The sequence below is a fragment of the Zootoca vivipara genome, chromosome 8, assembly GCF_963506605.1.
Source record: "Zootoca vivipara chromosome 8, rZooViv1.1, whole genome shotgun sequence".
NCBI lineage: Eukaryota > Metazoa > Chordata > Lepidosauria > Squamata > Lacertidae > Zootoca > Zootoca vivipara.
Window position 1 is genome coordinate 35,664,159 of NC_083283.1, and position 23,957 is coordinate 35,688,115.

Here is a 23,957-nt window from a genome sequence, read left to right on the forward strand (position 1 = left end):
TCCTTTAAAGTGTTATAGTCCAATGTGTGACAAGCAATTCTTGTTCTAATTTGGTTGAAAAAACAAGATAGGGAGGGGCTTTGTGACAACAGCATTCCTCCTTTTTAATTCATTCAAAAATTTGCATTATTGATGAAAATCAAAGCCTATGATTCTTTGCCTAGAACTGTGCCCCTAATACATATCCCTAAAGTATCTGCCATTTCATACATAAAACAAGGAAACAAAAAATGAGTGCCACTACTAACAACAAAGGGGTAAATGTCACTTTAGTTCATGTCAGTTAGTCCTAATAAGTATTCTGGAAATCTAAAAAGAAAAAAAAGATCTTCCCATTGTTATACATACTATGTATATGTTTTCAAAGCACATGAATCTTGTTTAAGAATAGAACGTATAAAAGATTTTTAAAAATAATAATAATTGAATACTAGTACATACCTTGCCTTTTTGTTGGCCTTGGGTTTTGGTGTGGTGTTTTTTGCTTTTTTCTCCTTTGGCTCTTTAGGGATCTTAGGGGTTTTGGGAGTCTTGGGTTCCTTAGGCTCCTTCTTCTCCTTAGGTTCTTTCGGATCCTTCGGCTCTTTTTTCACCTTGGGTTTTTTCTTTTTCTTTTTCTCTTCCTGGGAACAGTCTAGAGATTTCCTGGTAGGATCCTGGCTATCAAGCCCACTAGGAAAGCCATCCTTGCCAAACCCTTTGCTGGGACCTTCTGCAGCAATGTGATTGTTTTTCTTTTTCTTTTTCTTCTGCTGTGGTTGCTGCTCAATTGATGGAAGGTAATCATCACTTTTCAGTAGCTGGGCATTCGGTCCACTAACCTGAGTCATGTCTGGCACTGGTTTCTCAAGGAAGGGTTCTGACGGAGAATGCTAGGAGAAACAAATGAGGCATTAAATTAATACAACTTTAAAATTCAGCCTTGGAAATCTTACTGATTAAAAAAAATGTTGCGCTTTTTTCCCCAGGAGACCAGGCAGTCATTCGGAAAACAAAATTAATCCAACATTTAGAACAGTCATGTTAAATTATTAATATGTAAGGTCTACACCTGTAAAGAGAATTATTATATCATAATTACTTAATGAGAAAAGTCACATTAGAAATGGCTTTACTTCTATTACAACAGAGAGTACAGTAAAGCACATGGGGCCACTAATACCCTGGTATGATTGGAACAAAACAGAAAGTGATCAGAGAAGACAGGTGATCTGTATGATAGCAAGAGGGGATACATGTACTTTTCTGCCAACATTGGTGTAAAATGACCTATTTACTGCTTTATTCAAATTAAATGAATAGCTGATAAGAATGACCCATTTGCTCCAAGTATATTTAATGACTGATGGAACAATACACAGACAAGATGCTATGAACTAAGGCATGGGCAGAAATGATAAAAAATTAAGCTGTGAAAAAATAAGTATTTCATCCACAAAATTTATTTTTAAAATGTATGTGATTCTGAATAAAATTACATGTATAGCTGTAATGTTCACTAAAGTTCTCCAAATAAGGTGCTTCTCAAAGTGACTACTCATAGGAGTACCAAAAGCATTCAGCAGCTTTCTGGGTCCCATCTATCCTTATAAATACAATTAATGAAGCAACCACTATCATTTTCTGCTTGCTCTACTTGTACTAGGATTAGACAGCTGTTTTCTCATTTGTTTGTTGACATGTTGCTCTTATCATACAACACTCCTCTTATTCCTAGTCACCGCTGTCTAGATTTCTAATTCCAATCTCATTTCAATTTCTTCTTCTTATTTTTCTTGTCTGATTCTCATACAGTACCTAGGTTTTTGTTAAGACTTACACCAGGGCTAATAAATCAGAAATTATTCATGAGGTTACTTTCTTGTTCTTGAAAATATGTTCATCATAGAACTGTTGGTGAAACTCCAACCGCCCAATTTGGACAAATGTGTAGATTGTTTATTAATTGCACTCATGCACCAACTTTCTGCAAAGGCATTCAGGGCACCTTATAATTTAAAATAATAATAACCCCCCTCCCCCCCAAAAAAGTTGCAAAAGGTAAAACAGATATATATAGTCTCAGAGTGTTGGAAGTCTCCTCTGTGAGACAGCTTAAAGGACTGCTTCATCCCAATTTCTCTTCCCAGATCATGGAGGGCACATACCTGAACCCAGCGCTCTCCTGCTAACTCCATGTGCTGCTCTCCACACCTGTCATTTTTCCAGGCAGGTGGTGGTTAAAGGAGAGGGACACAGACTTTTCTGCGTATTATCTTTCCAGTAACTTGTGAACAACCTGTCACTTCACCTACCTTTCCTACTTGTTTTTTAAAAACTCTTAAAGACACTTTACCGTAGTGATATTCTACAAATTATTATGGTATCTTCTTATTTCAACTCACTTTGCTATTTGTACTTTAAGTGATCAGTTCAACACCTTGGCTCAAAATTTAATCTTTTACAAGAAAGAAATCAGTAAAGATTAAACACAAGTAGTGAATAATCCTGTCCGATTAGCAGTAAAAAAAAAAATTCTTGTACTACTTGAAATGGGAAAGGTGTTCAAAAATATTTCAGTATTTATTAGACTTCCATAACCCTAAGTCTTTTAGAGAAAAGCTGTTTTTGTAAACATTTAACAAAGAACAGATGGCCTCTTTTAATCATGTGGAAAAAACCTGGGGCTCACATTAATACTCATATAACAGACTACTGGACTGCATCACCTCCCTAACCAGCCACATGATACCTTCCTCAGTAATGCTATTAATTTTACAGTTGTTGTTTTGTCATCAATTTCCAGTATGACACTTAATCAATACAATTAAGGGCTCTCCCAAAATCTCATTTAAAAGAAGGGTGGAAATTCCCATATCATGAAGGCCATTTTAGCACACAAATATCTACTTCCGGTATTAACTTGTAACTCCTTACGAGTTTTATTCTGTCAAATGAAGCTTATTATAAAATTTTGTTTATTTTAATTTTATAATCATATTAATGCTGCCTTGTAATTCTCCACCCATTTCAAGTAAGGTTGCAATGCAGGTAGTGAAATACAGTGATACCTCTAGTTACAGACTTGATCCGTTCCGGGGTGCCGTTCGCACCCCAAAAAGTCTGTAACTAGAGCACCGCTTCTGTGCATGCGCGGCAAAACCCGGAAGTATACACTTCCGGGTTTGTCTTGTTCGCAAGCTGAAAAGATGCAACATGAACCTAACACAATGTGAGGTATGACTGTAAAGTTACTTTTTAAATATACAGTATGGTAATTTCCAGATTTGTTTGCATAGTGCAAGAAATCCCAGGGTGTAGGTTGTGAGTGTTAAGTTTCTATATTGTACAAGGCCAAGCAGCCTCATATGGGTGCAGCGGGGTTTGAAATAACTTGGTACCAAAACACCTTGGCTTTTAAAGGTCAACACTGACTATTTAAATAAGGCCTAGAAATCCATAAGCAATCAATGCTAATGGCATGGTATATGTGATATATGCTCTGAACAACTGGCCCAATAAGCATCCAAGCAACTACATTTTGTGCTAATTTAAATTTCATAAATTACAATACAATCTGAATGTGTAACTGAGGAAGTGTGTGATTGAGGCAAGGTCCACTTTCTCTGGAAAAAGTTGCTATCTAGTGAACCAGCCTAAGTTGGTAAAAGGCACTCCAAGCCAACGGTGCTACATATGCATTCACAAATACAGTCGTACCTTGGAAGTCGAATGCAATCCATTCTGGAAGTCCATTTGACTTCCAAAACATTTAGTGCAGCTTCTGATTGGCTGCAGGAAATTCCTGCAGCTAATCAGAAGTCGCGGAATCCCCACCGGATGTTCGGGTTCCAAAGAACATTCGCAAACCAGAACACTCACTTCCAGGGTTGCAGCATTCAGGAGCCAAAACATTCGGCTTGCAAGGTGTTCGGGATCCAAGGCACAACTTTAGTGTCAAGTCCAGAAGAACCCCCAAATCTGCAAACTGGGTCTTTGGAGAAGTACAAACCAATATAAAACAGGTCAGTGGACTTCCTAATTCCAGTACCTCTGTCATACTTGGACTAAGCATAAGTTTGTTTGCCTTTATCCACCTTAAAACAACCAAGCAATTGTTTAGCCTTTTCTACTTGGAAGCTACCGGTATACGCCGGCTCCCTCGGCCAATAATGCGAGATGAGCGCGCAACCCCAGAGTCGGTCACGACTGGACCTAATGGTCAGGGGTCCCTTTACCTTTTTATTTACTGCAAAACAGTAGATAAGAGTTGTGAATTATTCACATACTGAAAAAACACATCAGTCAAAACCTTTGGATGACTTCTCCAAGCTGTTTCATGTAGATGTTGACAGCACAGAACCCTGAGGAAACCCACCACAAGGTGGAACAGAAATCCCCCCAGCACCACCTTCTAGGTCACTCCCTCCTGAATGGATAGGAACTTCCATAACACCATGCCTCCAAGTGCTATCCCAGCAACATGGCTCAGAAGGAAACAATGGTTAACTAATACTGAAAGGTTAGAAAAAACTATCAAGTTTCAGCATTACTGTACTTGCAAAATTGGTAGAAAACATTAAAAATGTATACAAAATGTGTTTTCTTTGCCATCGGGTTAGAATTTTGAGCAGAACATGACTTCTTGCTTAATTCTCATTTCATGATGCAAAATCTTCCATGATATTCTTCTCACAAACATGCTTATAATTTTCCTATCTTTTGTTCCATAAGGCACTGACGTAATCCAACTGTGAAGTTACCAGAACACAAACTACTGAGGCCAAGTTATCAGTGTCCAGACTGCAATGTCCTTTGGTCACCAGCCAAAACTGGAAAGCAAGTAAGAAAAACATAAGAGCCTGCTGGATCAGGCCAATAGCCCATTTAGTCCAGATGCCTGTGGGGAAGCCATAAGCAGATTTTGAGCACAAGAGTCCTCTCCCCTCTAATGGTTTTCAGCAACTGGTACAGTGGTGCCTCGCTTAACGAATGCCCTGCTTAACGAAATTTCCGCTTAACGAAAGGATTTTTCGAGCGGTTTCCCATAGGAATGCATTGAAATTCAATTTATGCGTTCCTATGGGCAAAAAAAAAAATCAAAAAAATTCAATGCATTCCTATGGGATTCACTAAACGAAATTTTCATTATAAGAAAAGACCCGTGGAACGAATTAAATTCGTCTAGCGAGGCACCACTGTATTCAGAAGCATCGCTGCTTCCAACTGCCTCCAACAGATCATAGCCATCACGCCTAGTAGCCATTGATAGCCCTCTCCTTCATGAATTTGTATAATCTTTTAAAGCCAACTAGGTTGGTGGTCATCACTATTTCCTGTGGGAGCGAGTTTGACAGTGTGCTGTGTGAAGAAGTACTTTCTTTTATCTCTCCTAAATTTTCCAACATTTGGCTTCATAGGATCTCCACAAGTTCTGGTGTTATGAGATGGGGGCACTTTTCTCTATCCACTTTCTTCGTGTCATGCTTTTATAAACTTCTGTCATGTCACCTCTTACTCATATTTTCTCTAAAGTTTCTTCATCGGGGAATCGCTAAATGAATCCATTGATCATTTTGGTTGCCCTTTTCCAACTCTACAACATCCTATTCGAGGTGAGACAACCAGAACTGTACACAGTATTCAAAATACATTTGCACTATAGATTTGTATAATGTCATATGATAGTGGCAGTTTTATTTTCAATTCCTTTCTTAATGCTCCCTAGCACAGAATTTGTCTTTTTCAGGACCCAGGACACACTGGGTCAATATCCGCCCGCCCTGTGGAATGCCCTCCCATCAGAGGTCAAGGAGATAAACAACTACCTGACATTTAGAAAACACCTAAAGGCAGCCCTGTTTAGGGAAGTTTTTAATCTGTGATATTTTAATATATTTTGGTATTTGTTGGAAGCCACCCAGAGTGGCAGGGGAAACCCAGGCAGATGGGTGGGGTATAAATAAATAATTAATAATAATAATAATAATAATAATAATAATCTTCATAGAGCTATCTATTCCAACCTCAATGTGTCATTCCTGGTCCGTCACTGCCAGTTCACACCCCATGAGCTTATATATTCAATTAATATTTTTTGCCCCAACATGCATTACTTTACATTTGTTTACACTGAATTCCCTTTGCCATTTTACCACCCATACATTCAGTCTGGAGAGGTTCTTTTGCAGCCCTTCGTAATCTCATTTTCTTTTAACAAACCTGGATTATTTAGTATCATCAGCAAATCTGGCTACTTCACTGCTCAGCCCAACTCTAGATCATCTATGAACAAGTTGGGGGAAAAACCAGTTCCCAATACCAATCCTTGCGGGACTCCACTTTCTACTTCTCTTCATTTGGAAAACTGTCCATTTATTCCTACTCTTTGCTTCCTGCAACTTAAATGATTACTGATCCACAAGAGGACATCCCATCTTATTGACACAAAAACTCTGCACCACAGAGGCCACTTGTGCTTTCAGTAACGGTAAAGGATCCTCAAGCTATGAACCGGATTCTTCAGGGGAAATGTGACCCTATCTAAAGAACTGGTTTAACACCACTAATCCAGGCAGATTACATAATACCAGCATCTCTGTCCTGTCTTGATTGAGCTCCAGTCCATTACCTAGTTCTCATCCACTTACATGTTTTCCTATCTTTTCCAGTTCTTATATTACAGAACTCAGCTGAATAACTAGACTCTATACCAGTGGTTTCCAACCTGTGAGCTGCAGACCCTAAGACATCTACAAGCTTGGTGGGAGCGGACAATAGTAAACCTTCCTTGGGGAACAGCAGGACATGAGAGATGGGAAGACTTGTATGGCTAAGTGCATCAAGCAGAAGTTCAGAATTGCAGGCAGGCAGGACCACTTGACCTCCCTCATCCCAACAATGAGCAAAATTAAGATGGTGACATGACCTGATGCACAGCACTGCACTTTGAGGTGCTGCTGGCATGAGCACTTGAAGATACTTAGGCAGCCTCATCGGGTTACAAGATCAGGCTCAGAAAACTTCTCCTTTGCCTGGTATACCACCAGGAGCAGGAGCCAAATTGAGAAGTTGAAAGAGGTGGACAGCAAAAAAATTCCTCCTCTCACACTCTTGAGCTCTCACACTCTTGAGCTCTGCAGCTGCGTAGACGCAATTTCCGACGCCGCTCAATGAGTCCCCGCACTGTGCTGGTTTACCGCAGCGTGTGGGGAACTTGCCAAGCAGGCGGCTCAGTTCACAGGCGGCCCATGGGCCTGAGGTTGCCAATGCCTGATCTGTGGTATTACTGTGCCTAGCCTCTCCAAGGGATGCTCCAGAGCAGCCAGCCAACAACAGCTCCTAACTCCCTCCAACCACTACCTGCTCTTTATCTAGAGCTGAAGCCCCACCCCATTGACTCTGATTGGTCAGGGGTTGTTCCCCAGGCTTGAGGCACTTCCTCTGGTGGTATCTGCATCTATTGACAAAGTGAATGAACACCTTCCCTGCCGTAGGATTCCAATAGCAAAGCGGCAGAAGGAAATAAATTTAGGTAGGGAGCACACACTATCTCAAGACACACTGGGGAAGGGGAGCAAAAGCAGCATTTTCCTTGTCTCTTGCAGAAGGACCACATGGTATTTCAAGCAAGGCAAACAGACTAAGCTTCCATTCATGGTTGTTTGCTTACACCTTACTGTGGGATAATCTACAATACACGTACCACTGAAATCATGTTCCAAGTCAGGTTGCAAAGGTCATTTTCACGTGAGTGTGCAAGTGTTCCTCTCTGTCTCCTTAGTCACTAGTTAGTCACAGCCCGATCCAAGCTGAGTTTCAGCAGGAACATTACCACCATGAAAATATATGGTAAAATATTAAGAAATGGGCCCCCAATACATGTTTGCGTTAAAAGTGGGCCTGAGTCTGGAAAGATTGAAGATACAGTGGTACCTCGGGTTAAGAACTTACTGTAATTCAGTCTGGAGGTCCGTTCTTAACCTGAAACTTTTCTTAACCTGAGGTACCACTTTAGCTAATAGTGCACAACCGCTGTGCAATTTCTGTTCTCATCCTGAAGCAAAGCTCTTAACCCAAGGTACAATTTCTGCGTTAGCGGAGTCTGTAATCTGAAGCGTCTGTAAGCCGAGGTACCACTGTACCTGCTCTAGGTGTAAGGATCCAGAGAAAATACAAGGACCTTGACCTGCCTGGCTCGGGACTAGATGGGCAGCCAGTGAAGCATCACACATTTTCAGTCAGATGCCCCCTTCAGCAATCTGGCTAGTGCCTTCTGTACCAGCTGGAGTTTCTCACCAAACCCAAGAAGCAGTCCCACATACAGCACATCACAGTAGTCTCATCTCAAGGTTACAAAGTACCGTGGTCAGGTTATTCCTGTCTACAAATGGCTGTTGCTGGTGAACGAGACAAAGCTGATAAAAGGCACTCCTACCCACAGAGCACCCTTGGGCCTATAGTGCCGCAGTTTGGGGGTGCCTGGAGTAAACCCTACACAAATACAGAGAGGAGTTCCTAAGATGGTTGAATGACATTTTGTTTGCCTCCTTCCTGGAACTCCTGCAGCCAAGCAGGTGCCAAATGTCTTGCTCTGTTTTCCTTTGGACCACATCAGTGAGGCCATCCAAGACCTTCACACCATAGCTGCCAAGTTATCCCTTTTTTAAGGGAAATTCCCTTATGCTGAATAGGCTTCCTCGTGAGAAAAGGGAAAACTTGGCAGCTATGCTTCACACACACATCCTTGAGTCCCAGAGAGGCCACAAAAACAACATAGGGGGCAGCAGTTACCAGTTACCAGTCTCTGCATCCACAGCAGACACTGTGATTCTCCAGCAGTTTGACTTCACCCCCTGAGGCGCACTCTATTGTCTCTCAAGACAGACTGATGTTAACAACAAACCACAGGGGTCTGCCTCTATGATCAGGAGTAACCAGTCATTGGACCACAGAGAAGAACTACATCAGAAGGTTGGTTCCCTGCGAATGCAATGGAGGCAGTCAAGTAGGATCTCTTTGCTGCCCTGCAGGTCTGATTATGAACCTGAACACATATTTGGTTGGCTTCTGAGTGAGATTTATGCCACTGACCCTCCAACCCTTGCCCAGTTCAATTTATCAACTGCAGCTCCTCAGTACACCAAGGAGCAAAACAGATGTCACAGCACTGGAACATGCACCAAGGAGAGATTACATGAGCCATATGAGTCTCACCACTCCATAGTGAAGCCAGATCCTCAACAGGGTCACCTGCTCTATCCACTGGAAAGTCCCCCTGAGTAGCCAGAAACATATAATGCCTAGTTCCCCACCACCTCAATTTAAATTTTCATTAGTTTTATAGTCTTCATCCCAAGTGTCATGAACTGGCAGGACAACAGGGAGGAGGAAAAGGATCCTGGTGAGGACACACAGAGGCAAGCAGGGGGTGGGGAAGGAAGTAGTCACAGGAGGATGGCGAGGGGATGGGGGTCAGTGTGCATGAACCAGAGCAGCGGGACCCATCACCAGAGCCAGAGGTGCCCCAGTCCCCACGAACACAGTGGGCTCTGAGGCATAGGTAGCAGCGGGAGTGGCACTCTAGGAGGCTGAGGCAGGCAAGGGCCCACAGCCCAGCTTCCTAGCTGGCTGGCTGGGGTTTGCTAGCTCTAGGAGAAGGTGTATGATTCCTCAGCTTGGAACAGTTGAGGGTGACATGCCTCATCAAGTCCAGGTGCTGCTATCAGAATGCAAAGGACAAAAGGGAAGCAGAACCAAGGTGCTGCCCATGTTGATGGACCTTGGCTTGGGTGCACCTGGACCTCTATGGGGCTGTGTTTTAGGTTTGACTCTGGACTGTATCCTGACTGCTAGCCTTCGGAGGTGGCTTACTTGGATTAACTCTGGACTGTGTCTCCTGAGCTTTGGACTCTGCTTGCTTGGATTGGCCCAGACTTTAAACTTGCCACCAGGTAGGCTAGGAGTTCAGGACACCAAAGGGGAGATTTGCCTCCTATGCTCTTCTCAGCTTTACCCTCTCAGTTCCCCAGTGCCTAACAAATACAACCCCTCATCCTAAAACCATTACTGTATCTTATCCACTCATTGAGACTACAAAGCTATGCCTATCTTCCTGGCCTGCATGTGGAAACTCCAGCACTTCTGCTTGGCCCCAGAATGAAATTAAGAGTCAGTGCTAAGCATGCTTCCAGGGGAAGGGCATTCACAAACAAAACTGATATTTTCTTAAGTTTTATAATGAGGATACAGGCATATTGGCCAACTCATAGAAAGTGAATGGGCTAGTGGAGGAGGCTGGATGCACCAAACACAGAAATGCAGACTTCTTTCCAGCCAGCTCCCAATAAGCTTTTTCTTTATGGGAGAAGGTTAGTTACTTTTGGAGCTTTATTTAGGAGTTGAGCTCTAGACATAATCAATGTCTCTACCAGATACATAGAAATGATGTCTTTAACTCAATTTAAGTACAAATCCAATCATTTTTTTCAAACATGGATATTTATATTCTGCTTACCAAACATAGGGATTTCATCTTCACCTGGCAAAAATAAACCGCTCTAGTCTACTCATTAACTATCAAATCTTGCTTCAACTTATTAGTCATGGGCAGTTTGTTTTCATTTGCTACTGGTTTGAGAAGTTTACAGCACACTAGGTCATGGCAGAATGAGGCTTAAAGGGAGCAATACCAGAAAGTGGAAGAAAGGGGGGGGTATATCCTTGTGTGAGTTCCTATATTCCCATAGCTGCAATCCTATACCCACTTGTCTAGGAATAAGACCCAATGAGCTCAACTTACTTTCTTCTAAGTTGCCACATAGGATTGTACCGCTAACCTCAGAAATTTTTATAGAAGCCTCAATATGTCAATATTTTAAAGATATCCCAGGAGTTGTTCCACAGCAGTTTTGCATGTAGTATAGTAGTTTGCAATAGTAGCCCTGCTACTATTGAAACCCCCAACAGTGATTTTAATGGAAATCATTTTGTCAACCCAGATGCAGCCTCACTGCCCATGAAGTTGATGGGCAATGGCAGCTCACCTTGCTCCAGCAGCAAAGGAACAATCAAGAGCTCATTTTTCACTTCCGATTGTCCCTCTGAAGTCCTCTCAATACCTATCCTATAGACCTGACATTACATATGTTGTCAGGTTTGGAGCGGGTGGGCAATGTTTGGGCAAAGCAGCCTCAGAGACCAAACTGAGACCATTGGTGGACCACATTTGGCCCACGGGCTGGAGGTTCCAGACTCTTGTTCTATAGGCGGAAATGATTCAAAATGTATACAGGATTCAAATGCAACAAAGAAACACAAGATTTAACTGCAAGATTGAAACAACAGTGAATATAATATTGTATTTAGTTATTAACACTGTTTAGTAGTCTAGTTTGCACCATTAGTTAGTAGTGTTAATGGGAAACTTGATTTAAATCTATCATGTAAATCACCCTTTTTCTTGCTTTTTAAATCATGAGTTATGGCAGGCATAGGCAACCTTGGCTCTCCAGATGTTTTGGAACTACAACTCCCATGATCCCTAGCTAACAGGGCCAGTGGTCAGGGATCATGGGAGTTGTAGTTCCAAAACATCTGGAGAACCAAGGTTGCTTATGCCTGAGTTATGGGCTGCAAAAAGAACAAGAAAAAGTGGAGACAGAGATAGTGTTGTAGAAATGTTTGGGACAAGGAAACAAAAAATTCAGGCAACAAATAGATCAGAACAACAAATGGAACAAAAATTCAGGCAACAAATGGAACAAAAATTCAGGCAACAAATGGATCAGAAAGGAGACCCATTATGGTACAAGGAAAAGGAGGTTCACATCCTATGGAGTTCAGAAAGGAAAAAAGGGGCTTAAGAGAATGGGTTAAAAACCACTTAAATAGCAACAAAAATGCTTTTTTGCCATAAAAACTGTAATGTGACCCTAGTGATTTGAGTTGTGGAGTCCTGGTTTTAAAAGATAAGCATCAAGAAAAAAACACAATCTATTCTTTCTTTGACATAGGATCATAATTGGCCTATAAAACTAAAGCTTAGGATAAAGGAGTTGAGAACCTTTGGAAAAACAGTTTCATTCACTAAAAAACATTCAGGAAAGAAGCTTGTGGAAGGGAAATTGATGTGGCATTACAGAAATAAGGAAGACTTCCAGTAATATATGGACAGAGCTCCAATAATAGAAGTATGAGGAACTTAAGTTGTAATCCTGCATACTCAAACAGAGTGGGTGAGGAGGAAGAGAGGCTGCTTCTAGGGGCAGGTACAGGATCAACCTGCGTGGGAAGAAAAGGGGAGTGGAGTGCTGCACAATAAATTATTATTATTATTATTAATTATTATTATTATTATTATTATTATTATTAAAAAGCTTTGTGCATCCTTTCTAAAATTTATTTATCAGTGTGTTTATTTCTTTCTGTAAATCTACGAAAGAATAAAAGAAAAGAAATATGGGGATTAAGGGGTTTTCTCCGGATAGCGGAGGGGTTGTACACTGTGTCCCATTGGTGTAGTGGGGGTGGCACTTGCCTTTCATCTGATAGGAATGTTCTGCTGGGGAGCCCCGCAAAAATGGGGGGTTGAGGAGGGTCAGTTTTTTGGGGGGTGATGAATGTCCATATTTTCACCTGCAGAAAGTTGGATGGTATGAAATCCATGCTCTCATATGGAGGAATTTACAACTTACAACATTCCTAAGGGTCACATTTACTACCAAAAGCTTACTCTACAGTCAGTGGGAAATAGGTTGGTATCTCGCCACATTTATGCTGCACACTGTTGGCTAGCAATAATGTCCTTGCTAAATATGTCAATGGAGGGAAGACTGAAGCTACTGGCTATGAGTATCATTAAGTAGGAGGGAGGAAGAGGAGCGGGAAATCATTAAAAAAAACTAAAAGCATGTAAAGAACAGCTGTTTTACCTATTAAGAAAATGATATAAGTTGCAACAGAATTCTAAAATTGTAAATCCTTAATTTTGAAAGGTGAGGTCTTTGCATATTTACTTAAAAGTAAGTCTTGCTGTGGTTAGACATTGGAGTAAGAAGTATTAATTTGTCTTACTCCCAGGTAAGTGTAAATAGGATTATAGTTCTATTCTTTAGAAATAAAATGCAGAACATATGTGAAGGGCAGCTAGGAGTTCTTTAGATGTTCTCAATTCCACGACTATTCTGCAGACACTATACCTTGTTTATTCACTGCAACATGATTAATTAATGTGAAGCTGTAGTCTACTGGAAAGAGGCAGAAGAACAAAGCAGATTTCAACATTTGAAATTTAACCTTCACTTTGAATTTCCTCACTTCCATTTTTTCCGCTTCAAGCTATACTTGCAATGTCCATTTCTGGTATCTCAACGATAAATACAGAATAAGATTAGTGGGGTTTTTAAAAAGGTAAGTATTACAATAGGAGAAATAAGCTGAGGTCAACAACATTGATAGTTATATATTGAGATGGTCAGACTCTGAAATCCAAGTAAGATCTCTCAAGAGTGTGGCAAAATACTATGTTCAAGATAATTCTTCCACCAGGTAAGAATGAAAATCTAACTCAAGAAGCGGTTTCAGTGTTAAAATTTTGTTACATATGAGTAGATTTGATATTAAATCAAGGATAGCAATTTCCAGAAGAAAAACACAGAAATTGAATGGGTGATATCAAAGGTAATACAGTACGTTAACATGAATGAATTTAACATCAATACTAGTAAAGTTTTAATAGCAGCAATTTTTAAAGCTGCAAGATTTGAGAGGCTCAATGACTAAGTCATAGACCTTTTACCTATAATGGGTTCCATTATAGCCCTAAACTCAAATGGAGGTTAGGGTAGACGGGGAAATTAGTAGTATTTCAAACACGGCTGGAAAATAGTCTTTCTCTTTATATGACCAAGGTAATGCCATTAACTGACGTAACGAGTGCAACTAAAGAAGTATTTATTCTGAAGCTTATTAAAAGATGGATGCTATTTTATATTTATTTTTTAAGGGACACTTTGCAAGTGGAACCATTATTTTCAAAGGCGGCAGATAAGCATAAATGGATTGAACATTTTGATAAAGCTTAGGTACTTCTTAGGTTAAGCATTGTTCATATATATAACCGATATCACCATGCTCAAATTTGAGTATTCACTCAGACTGATATAAACTGAAGTCCTGTGCTAAGTCACATGGGTAAGCAGCATCTTGAGTGGGGGTTATTTTCTGGGGATTATGCATACAGTGGTACCTCGGTTTAAGTACACAATTGGTTCCGGAAGTCTGTACTTAACCTGAAGCATACTTTCCCATTGAAAGTAATGGAAAGTGGATTAATCCGTTCCAGATGGGTCCATGGTGTACTTAAACTGAAAGTACTCAAACTGAAGCGTACTTAAACCGAGGTATGACTGTATATGCAAGAACACATACAGTCCAACCACTTCCTTGGAACCACCCCTGGGCGAGCAATATTACCTTCCGGAGCTAGCACACCAAACTGGTCTTGCTCTCTCCCCTCCTCCCTGCTAGGCAGAGTGGTTTTAAGCTCTCTGTCTTGCTTACAAGGCTCTTGCATGATATCATGAGGCCACATCCAAGTTCCTGCAAGAACCTCCAAGGGTCTGTGCAAGAGTCTCTGAGAGCCTGATAAGCAAGATGGAGAGCTTAAGAGCTTATTCTGCGCTGGGGAAACCCTGCACAAAAAGAGCATTTTACTTCTCCACCTTCTGTGAATTTAATTTGTTCGATTTCAACTGGCTGGCCTTCAACCATGTCAAGCTGAAATCACACTGTAGTTGCTAGTCTGGGCAGCTTCGGAACCATACTTGCTTCATAGCTGCCAAGTTATCCCTTTTTTAAAGGGATTTTCCCTTGTGCTGAATAGGCTTCCTCGCGAGAAAAGGGAAAACTTGGCAGCTATGACTTGCTTACCTTCAGCATTAGAACTGCATCATGTACTTTCACAGCATTCTCTGCTACCTCGGCTTAAATCAGTTGCATATGTAATTACAAGCAAGACTGCAGTCCAAGCACTTTTCTTGAAAGGCAAGGTTTATCTATTAGAACACAGTAAAAACTGGAAACAACTTCTGGGTAAGTTTTTGTTTTTAAGATGCATGCAAAGAAGTTTCAAGCTAAATCATTACTATAATCTATATATCCAGAGACAGATGCTGGCATGTTTTAATCTCTATTACCAATTTCTGCTAAAAATATGATTAACAATGTGTCACTTATGTGAATTGTGTATTAGCTCATGCTTATCAAAATAATAAATAAAAAGTGTTGCCGACCCCCCCCCCCAATGGAGACTAGACATTCTGTTTTGGTGCCCACAACCCAGGTCCCAGAAGCCATTTGGCTCCTAGCTTTTCTATCCCAGTTTCTAACACTGCTACAGACCCTCTTGGGTGTGAAGATTGGGCAAAGGGGTCTGACGTAGTTACAATGCTCTCAATTCAAAGGAAGGTGGCCCAGGAGGTGGCATTCTGTGTAGCAATTCCCTCCCTCTGACACTTTCGGACTGTTGTTTTCATGGTATCCTGAAGGCACACTTCTCTATCATGGCCTTTGGCACATGAGAGGCATTTATAGGACCTGCTCTATAAAATTCAGTGATTTGTTTTCACTGATTTTAATACTGTATAATCTAAATTGTTGTAACCCGTCCCAGAACCTCGTGGTGCAGGGTGGGTAAGAAATCTAATAATTATAATAAAATATCTTCTCTGGAAAATATTTTAGTCAATTTATCATAAAGCATTACATTATTTAATAGGTTAAAAACTCATAATAGGATATGGAATTTTAGCAAAAACTGCTGGCTCTTTCAAGTCCACATTTCTGCTTTTTATTAACACTATATAGGTATGGTTTCAAGGCAACTTGAAAGATCATAAATAGAATAGTTCTATAGATGAGCCCTAGGATTATTATTAAAGAACAGTTTTAAAGCAACAGCATTTTAAACCCCAAAAAAGATTTATAATGGCTTTCAACAGCTTCAACTGGAACATCATATTTTAAAAGTCAGAAAACAAACTTCCTCTAGCACAAGGAGTCTAGTAGTACTTCCAGTATTAGTTATACTTATACTTATACATATAAACTGTTAGGACCATGTAATACAGACTTATTCTGAAACCTAATATGGATGGCATCTTTGAAAATCTGGAGTAGATGATAAGAATGAAGATCAAAGCCAGAGTCAAATACCACTACAACAAATGAGAGCAATTAGTGGATTTGCATCAAAGAATAGAATTATGAAAGTTGAAGAAATCATTGCATTGCAATACAAAACCTGTCTAATTTGTGAATGCTAAATATATTGATTGAATAAAAAAATATTGATTGAATAAAAAAATATAAGCATAACTATAAATGACCACTGAAAGATAATGACTACAAGCATTGGCTGACGAGAAATCTGAAGTTTCGACAGCACAAAAATTTAAAAAGTAATCAAGACAATAGGATTAGTTACCCCGTAGGACACAGAACTAACTTTGAAAATGTAACAATAAGCACTGTTATACACAAAGCAAAGAAAAATGTGGCTATCAAAATATTGCCAAAGCATGAATGACTTAAGAACCATAAAATTAATGGGAAAACCTATTTGGGTCTTTCGCTTCTGCTATGTTTGTAGAATGCAAGGTAAAGTTTTCCTCTGTAAGCTTTCATTTATTAAGAAAATTTGTATGCAAGCTGGTGTGGTTTTGTGGGGCGGGTGGAGTTGAAAGAGTGGAAATAAGAACTCCCTCCCACAAGTAAAAAAATGAAATAAAGGAGGTGGGATGAGTTCCTTAAGTAGCTGGCTCATCACCACTCCTCTTACGAGCTGCAGCTGCTTCCAATTGTTCCCTGTGTTTCTCAGCTCTACAGCTGAGAAGGGAGGAGGGGAGGGGCCCCGCCGGCTCCTCTCCTCACAAGGGCCTGATTCTGGCTCCTTCCTCTGGTCTTTCCTCTTCTCTATCTGATTCCTCCTCTTCTGAGGAGTGCCGCCACCAGTCTTCTCCAGGTATGAATTCCTCCATTTCCCCAGACTCTTCCGTGGTTGCCGCCTCACCTTGGGGCCCTTGCCACCACTCCTGCTCGTCTGGCGCAACCCTGAGAAGATGAACCTTGGATCCCTTCCAACTCCAACTCCCTATCCAAACCACTTTTCAGATACTCAGGTGACGTTAAACAAATATTTTCCTTCATATTGTGCTTCAGTTGAGAGTCTTCTTAAGAACTTCATACAGTATAAGGAAGGAATAAGCAACCTGCGGACCACAGTCTAATTTTATGCTGGGGTGGGACAAGCTCAGGGGGGGGGAGGGGAGAATGAGGGGGGGTATAGTTTTTATGACTTAAAAAAACTTTTTAAAATCCAGCCAGAAATGATTTCAGATTCTGTCCCTGCATAGATGAGACCGAGTTGGTTCCTATGTCCCCTCCCCAGCCAGCATTCAAATTTCCTGCTGCTCCCCACATGCTTAGAACCCTCATTTAGCTTTAAACTTAAAGGAAGGCAGATGCCCATGCCACTGAAATCTGGATTTCTAAACATCTGAAAATTAATTTAAAACCACAGACTTTCAACTGCTTTACCACAGACTCTCCCATTTGAGCTAGAATTACAGTTGTTCAGAGGTTTCAAAATAAATTCACATCAACCACAAATTAACCAGATCTGTCTGTTTCATTTTTGTAAAACCATAAACAATCTCATCCCCCATGATGTTCTTCCCTTTCGCTGGCACAAAGAAGTTAAGATGATGTCTCACAGCAAGACATTGGCTAGTGTAGAATGTGTCAACAGTACGAACAGTGAACAGAAAGTATCTAGCTCAAACCACTCCACATACATTCAGGGGTATCCCACAGGGTGCCCTCAAAATGTTTCCTAGACTACAACTCCGTCAGTCCCAGCCAACATGGTCAATGGTAAGGGATGATGGGACCTGTGATTCAGCAATTTTAGAGGGTATCCTGTTGGCTACCCTTGCATTAGATGGTCTTAGGAAAGCTAGGTCTTCTCTCAGACCCCTATTTGCAACGCAGAAATAGTACTCCTGACCAGCCATATGAAGTTGTTTTAAGAAATCATATATTAAGGCACTCTAGATATCCCAAATGCTTTGCGAATTCTATGTACAGTGGAACCTCAGGTTGCGGACATAATCCATGATGGAGGCACGTCCGCAACCCGCAGCATTCGTATCCCGCAGCGCCACTTCTGCGCGTGATGTGATTTGGCATTTCTGCGCATGCGGCAAAACCCGGAAGTAACCCTTTCCGGTACTTCCGAGTTTCCCGCAGTACACAACCTGAAAACGCATAACCCGAAGCGTTTGTAACCCGAGGTACCACTGTATTACAATCCCAGCTCCAATATCATATCTTAAATTATGCACTCTATGACTCCTCTGTAAAATGCATCTACTTTTTTTACTGTCAAATAATGTATAAAAATTTTGTTTAATGAAGTTTTTAAAAAAAATTCTTTAAAGAAAGTATTTTACACTCCTACACAACTGAGAGCTCAAAGTAAGAGGCATTTCATTTCCTGCAAAGAGAAAGAACTTGAAATAAAGATGAACATTTATTTTTTTCTATTTCTAGCAACTAGATTTTGCAGTATCTCATGACCCTAAGTTATGAACAATAGCTATTGGGAATACACAGATGACAGTTTGCACAAACGAAAATGATGCCAGCTTTAATGGTAAATATTTTTATATCCAGAACCATAAGGTCTATTTATAAACAGCCCACAGTGTTTAGCAACAATTGGCTGGTACACACGAATATTTCTTTCAAAATTAAACAAACCACTTCAGATCAGATCTGATCTCCCATGCAAGGAGAACTACAGCATTATCACTATCTAACAGGGCCAAAAAATATGGGGTACCAGAACTGCAAGCGGATGCAAGGCCATCTGGAAGAGAGAGAAAATGGGACTAGGAGGGATAAACAGAATGTTGGAAACTGTTCACGGGTAATTTAAACAGCTAAAGTTCAAGTGATACACAGATCTAAAATACAAGCTAGAAGGAAGCACTAAATGCATTGAAAAACATTTTTGGCGTTTTATCTGAACGTTATTTTTAATTTTATTTTATGTACCCATCAGCAACACACAAACAAACACAAAGAAAATTACTTACTATGTCATTTTCTAGATTTGCTCCCGAATAACAATACCATCCTTTCCCTCTAAGCCTTACTTTAGCATATCAGCTTTGGTGTCTCTTTTACATTATGCAATTTTTCCCAGAACACTTACTATCATTAAAGTCATAATTCATTTCTCAATGAGAAGTGATTTGGGAAGGATTATTCTCCGAGTGGCTGTATATCAAGTTGGAACAAATGCCTTCTCAACAATATAGTTAAGGTATTGGGGACAATCAAGGAGTTCACATGTGTGCCGTCCCCTTAAACCTTTCCCTGGAGTGAAGCTTCTCCAAATAGGGTCGAAAGTAATCTTTTTGAATGAGCATGGCCAGAATGGTAAAAGGATCTGATCCATAAACACTCCTTTATTTGTGTCTGAGGGCTGTTCACTACGCAGGAAAGTATGTTAATTAGATTCTTGTTTATCTGCACATATGTTTCTCCAAAATTATGAAGTTAAGTCAATTGTGTTGTGTGGATGGCAAAAGGCAGGCATGTCAAACAGGTAGATCGTGATCTACCGGTAGATCACTGGATGTCTGCAGTAGATCACTGGTAGATCATTGGCTCCCCCCAAAGAAGCTGAACAACTGTGGCTCCCCTAAAAAAGCTCAACATTTTACCTCCTCCCTGAAAAAACCCAACAGCTTTGACCTGAACCCCCCCCAAATGGGGCCTTCCTCCTTCCTAAAAAAAAGCTCAACAATTTTGACCTGAACCCCCAAAAAGGGGGTAGATCACTGCCAGTTTTTAACACTGTGAGTAGATTGCAGTCTCTTAGGAGTTGGCCACCCCTGGCAAAAGGGAACAAAAAGAACATTCATTTAAATAAATATGCCATCAAGCAAATTTTTGTCTCAGGAAGTTCAGGCAAATAATATATACATACACATCACCTTTTTTCTGAATTTGTTAAGAACAGCTAATGCAGGGAAGTCTCTACTATGTCTATAGAAAGGAACTAAGTTCCTTCAAAGTCTTTGTGTCTATGGATGCTCCATTGCTATTGTATTTTAGAAAAAATAGTTTCATGATATCCCTGGCATACAATCCAATTTATAAAACTGAATAGAGAGGACACTATTAGTTCATCTTGAGAGTTCACATGCATGTTTGAAAAAGCAACTTAGTGCTGAATGTCATAGATACTGCACCATGCTTTTGTTTTAGTTGCTGTATGTGACTCTGGGATCCTTTTGAAGAAGTGTGGTCATTAAACTAAATGTATCAACTCCTTGTATCAAATGTGCGGAGAGACCAAATGTGAAGAAAGAAAAATCTGTAAACATTACATAAAAGTTTGCTACTGAAATATAAATTATGGCAGAGATTTGCTGGTATACTTTGCTATTGTTTCAAAAACTCTTTTTCTGTATGCATCTGCAGAAGTTTGAATGTAACATTCCATTTCCTGTACATTTATTCTCTAGGAATGAATCTATATATATAAAAATGTTCCCACTGCATGCGCGGAGGTCACAGCCTTGCTCCGTAATTGCTGAACCAAATTGCATCAAATTAGGACAAAGCGTACCTTGCCCATCAGGGAAGGATCTGGCATAATTTTTTTTCAAAAAAACCCACACCTTTCACACCTAAAATAATGATTAAACACAAAAAAGTGGTGCCCAAATTAGACATCACCAGCAGAAGGTCTGAAGACTCCAGCAGCATCCAATAGAAAGACAAATCGCATGCTGTTGCCTCCAAAGCCGCGCCACCAGATGACACCACAAAATTCCACAGCAACCAACTGAAGAGAGGCCTTTTGCAGCAACTAGGCCCAACATTGCTCCGCAGACTGAATAGGCCGCAGCAGACTAGGCCGCTTTCCAGACTAGGCCAAGTGGAGGTAAGGGCCTACCTGGGGGGTGGGGTGGGGGGGCCGAATAGGGGGCAGGGATAGGTAATGGGTCAGAACAGGGTGGGGGGAGACACAGGGATGCGCCTATGTAAACTTAACACATGAAAAACGGGGACTCTGAAGGTGAGCGGAGTCTGAAGTGGGACTCTGAGGCTCCATTTAACAAACTGAGCCACCGCCAACACGTGGCAGGGCCAACTAGTAATTGATAAAAATAGAAATGAAAACCATTTAAAGCAGGGATTGGGAACCTATGGCCCTCCAGATGGTGCTGGATTCCAACTCCCATCATTCATTACCACATGCCATGCTAGAAGAGGCTGAGTTGGAGTCCAGCAACACCTGGAGAGGCACACATTTCCTATCCCTGATCTACAGGATGCAATCACAGGTTGTCTGACAATGGATAAAACTAACCCACAATTTAGGATTGGTACCAGCATTGTTTGGACAACAAACTACAGGCCTTCCAAAACCTACAATTTTAGCATAAGTTCTCTTTTGACAGGTTATCTGCAATTCAAACTGCCCATTTATCAAACATTTACAGTAGTTACCATAAAATAAAAAAATTCATTCCAGTAGCACATTAGGTATCTGAAGAAGTGTGCAAGCACACGAAAGCTCATACCAATGACAAACTTAGTTGGTCTCTAAGGTGCTATTGGAAGGAATTTTTTTATTTTGTTTCGACTACAGCAGACCAACATGGCTACCTACCTGTAAGTAGTTACCATAGTACATGATGCAGTTGTATGTGCTTATATTTAATTTCCTATGCTATTACAACCTACAAAACAATGAAGAGGCAGTATTTCCACTTTATACAGATCTGCATGTTGCCAGCAATATTTGGGAGCCTGGGCTAACGAGAACCAAAATTCTGGCCCAGGAAAAGTAATGTTGCAGTTAATCTGCAAGCATAAGCAATCCCACAGTCATCCAAGCTCCCATATACATTACATCCACTATGATGTTCTCATTATGCAGAAGTCAGCAGACCATACCAACTCCCGGTAAGAAAAATCAGGGATCAGCAGCGGTGTGGCACCGGAAGTCGCTTCTACGCATATCTGGACATGCGTAGAAGCATCTTCTGGTGCCAGCGCTGCCCTATTTCTGGTGCCCAGACATGGGCAGAGTGGCACCGGGGAAGTCGCTTCTACTCTGCTAAGGATTTTTCTCTACTCGGGATAACAGCGGGAAACGGGTTTAAATACAGGAGTTTCCCATGAAAAACGGGAGACTTGGCAGCTATGCAGCAGACCTCTATGGATATGCACCTCCCTCTCAGGTGGGAGGAGAGAGAAGAAAGGATATAATACTACCAATGTTTCCCAAGTGCTGGTAAAGTGTTTAAAATGCAATTTAATTAACAGTTCCCCCCAAGGTCAGTACTGTCTCTGTATTGCAGAAGGGGGAGGGGGGAGGCTGAAAGAGTGACTTCTCTAAGGGCAAAATGGTAAGTTCACTGATGATTTAATAGTTCTGGTTACAGGTAGGTAGCCGTGTTGGTCTGGATCGAAGTAAAATAAAAAAAAATTCCTTCAGTAGCACCTTAAAGACCAACTAAGTTTTTATTTTGGTATGAGCTTTCGTGTGCACTTCTTCAGATTTCGTTTGGTATCTGAAGAAGTGTGTATGCACACGAAAGCTCATACCAAAATAAAAACTTAGTTGGTCTTTAAGGTGCTACTGAAGGAATTTTTTTTTATTTTACTTTGATTTAATAGTTCATTCTCTAACCACCAAAATATGCCTCACCAGAACACAACCTCTCCTTCAGCCCACATCACTCTATAAAGTCTCCTGCTTTGTGAAAAGGGGTATAGGGGACCTACAGGTCATTTGTAGGATGGAAGCTCAAATGTGATATATCTTTGTTGATCAACAGTACAGGAGATGCACATCCTGTGCCAGGTAAGCACATGTTAAAAGTAAGTAACCGAAGCTGGCATGCAATTCATTATGGCCATAAACACCCTATAACTTTTAAATACCTACATAAATTCGTAATATTCATAATTACAAGGAGGCACATTTATCTGGAGCCAGGATTTTGGAATCTAACTGAGAATTGTAACTATTCCAGTGAAAGAAATCCAGGTCAGGTTTTCAAGCACATTCAAACCCAGAAACCTCCCAGGTGATGCTGATGCTGCCGCCTACCAGATCAGCTTGCTGTTGCAGACTTATTTTTATGCTAATTGGGCAAACTAGTTTTAGCCAGCCTTGTGAATAGATAATTCAAAAGCACAGGATACTTTTTTTCAAGCTGAGACACAAGATGCTTCTAACTAGTTTAACAAAAGTTACTTACTCAACACAACATTCTTCTTTTTAACCATTTCAATACCCAATTTGGAAACTCCAGCCCCTTATAAAGAACAATTTATTTAGTTCTTTGTAAAAGAAGTTGAGGGCAAGGAAAAGGAACTGTTTATATTCATGTTAATCTAGCTAAAATATCTCCACATTAAAGTTTTAAGCACATAAATATAAAAAACCAGGTTGCATTTTATATACATTTTTGCAAAATAAAAGCAAAGTATTATATTTGTAGAAGGGAAGATTTTAAAAGAATATTGTGCGAGTCCACAACTGTTTCCATTCTGTTTTTTATTGGCAGTAGTCTGGAATATATATTCACTACTTATACATCTTATATTTGATTGCACTTGCAATGGTGCAACCTCAAATAATCTATTGTTCCTGAACAAAGAAGCAAGAGACAGGTAGAAATAAACTTGGCTACACATTTAGTACACCATTTGAACTCAAAAGAACAGAGGAATCTGCTGGCTGGGGGGGGGGGTAGGCTTGTTCAGAAGTGCCCCCCACCAGTGGAAAAATGTATTACTGAGGGGCCACCTCCATCACTGTCAACCCACTGCACCCACATAACACTCTGGAGGCTTGGCTCTGCTGCCAGAAGGGTTTCCAA

At 40.6% G+C, this 23,957-nt stretch overlaps 1 protein-coding gene across 6 annotated transcripts in view; it reads right to left on the reverse strand.

The window, feature by feature from the left end:
• CHD7 (chromodomain helicase DNA binding protein 7) overlaps window positions 1-23,957 on the reverse strand; it is a 143,756-nt gene that overhangs the window by 79,077 nt on the left and 40,722 nt on the right. For all 6 annotated transcript variants that reach the window (XM_035126213.2, XM_035126212.2, XM_035126209.2 and 3 more), the window contains exon 4: window positions 442-872. In XM_035126213.2, the coding sequence (XP_034982104.2) occupies window positions 442-872 (431 nt within the window). The remainder of the gene's footprint in view (window positions 1-441; window positions 873-23,957) is intronic.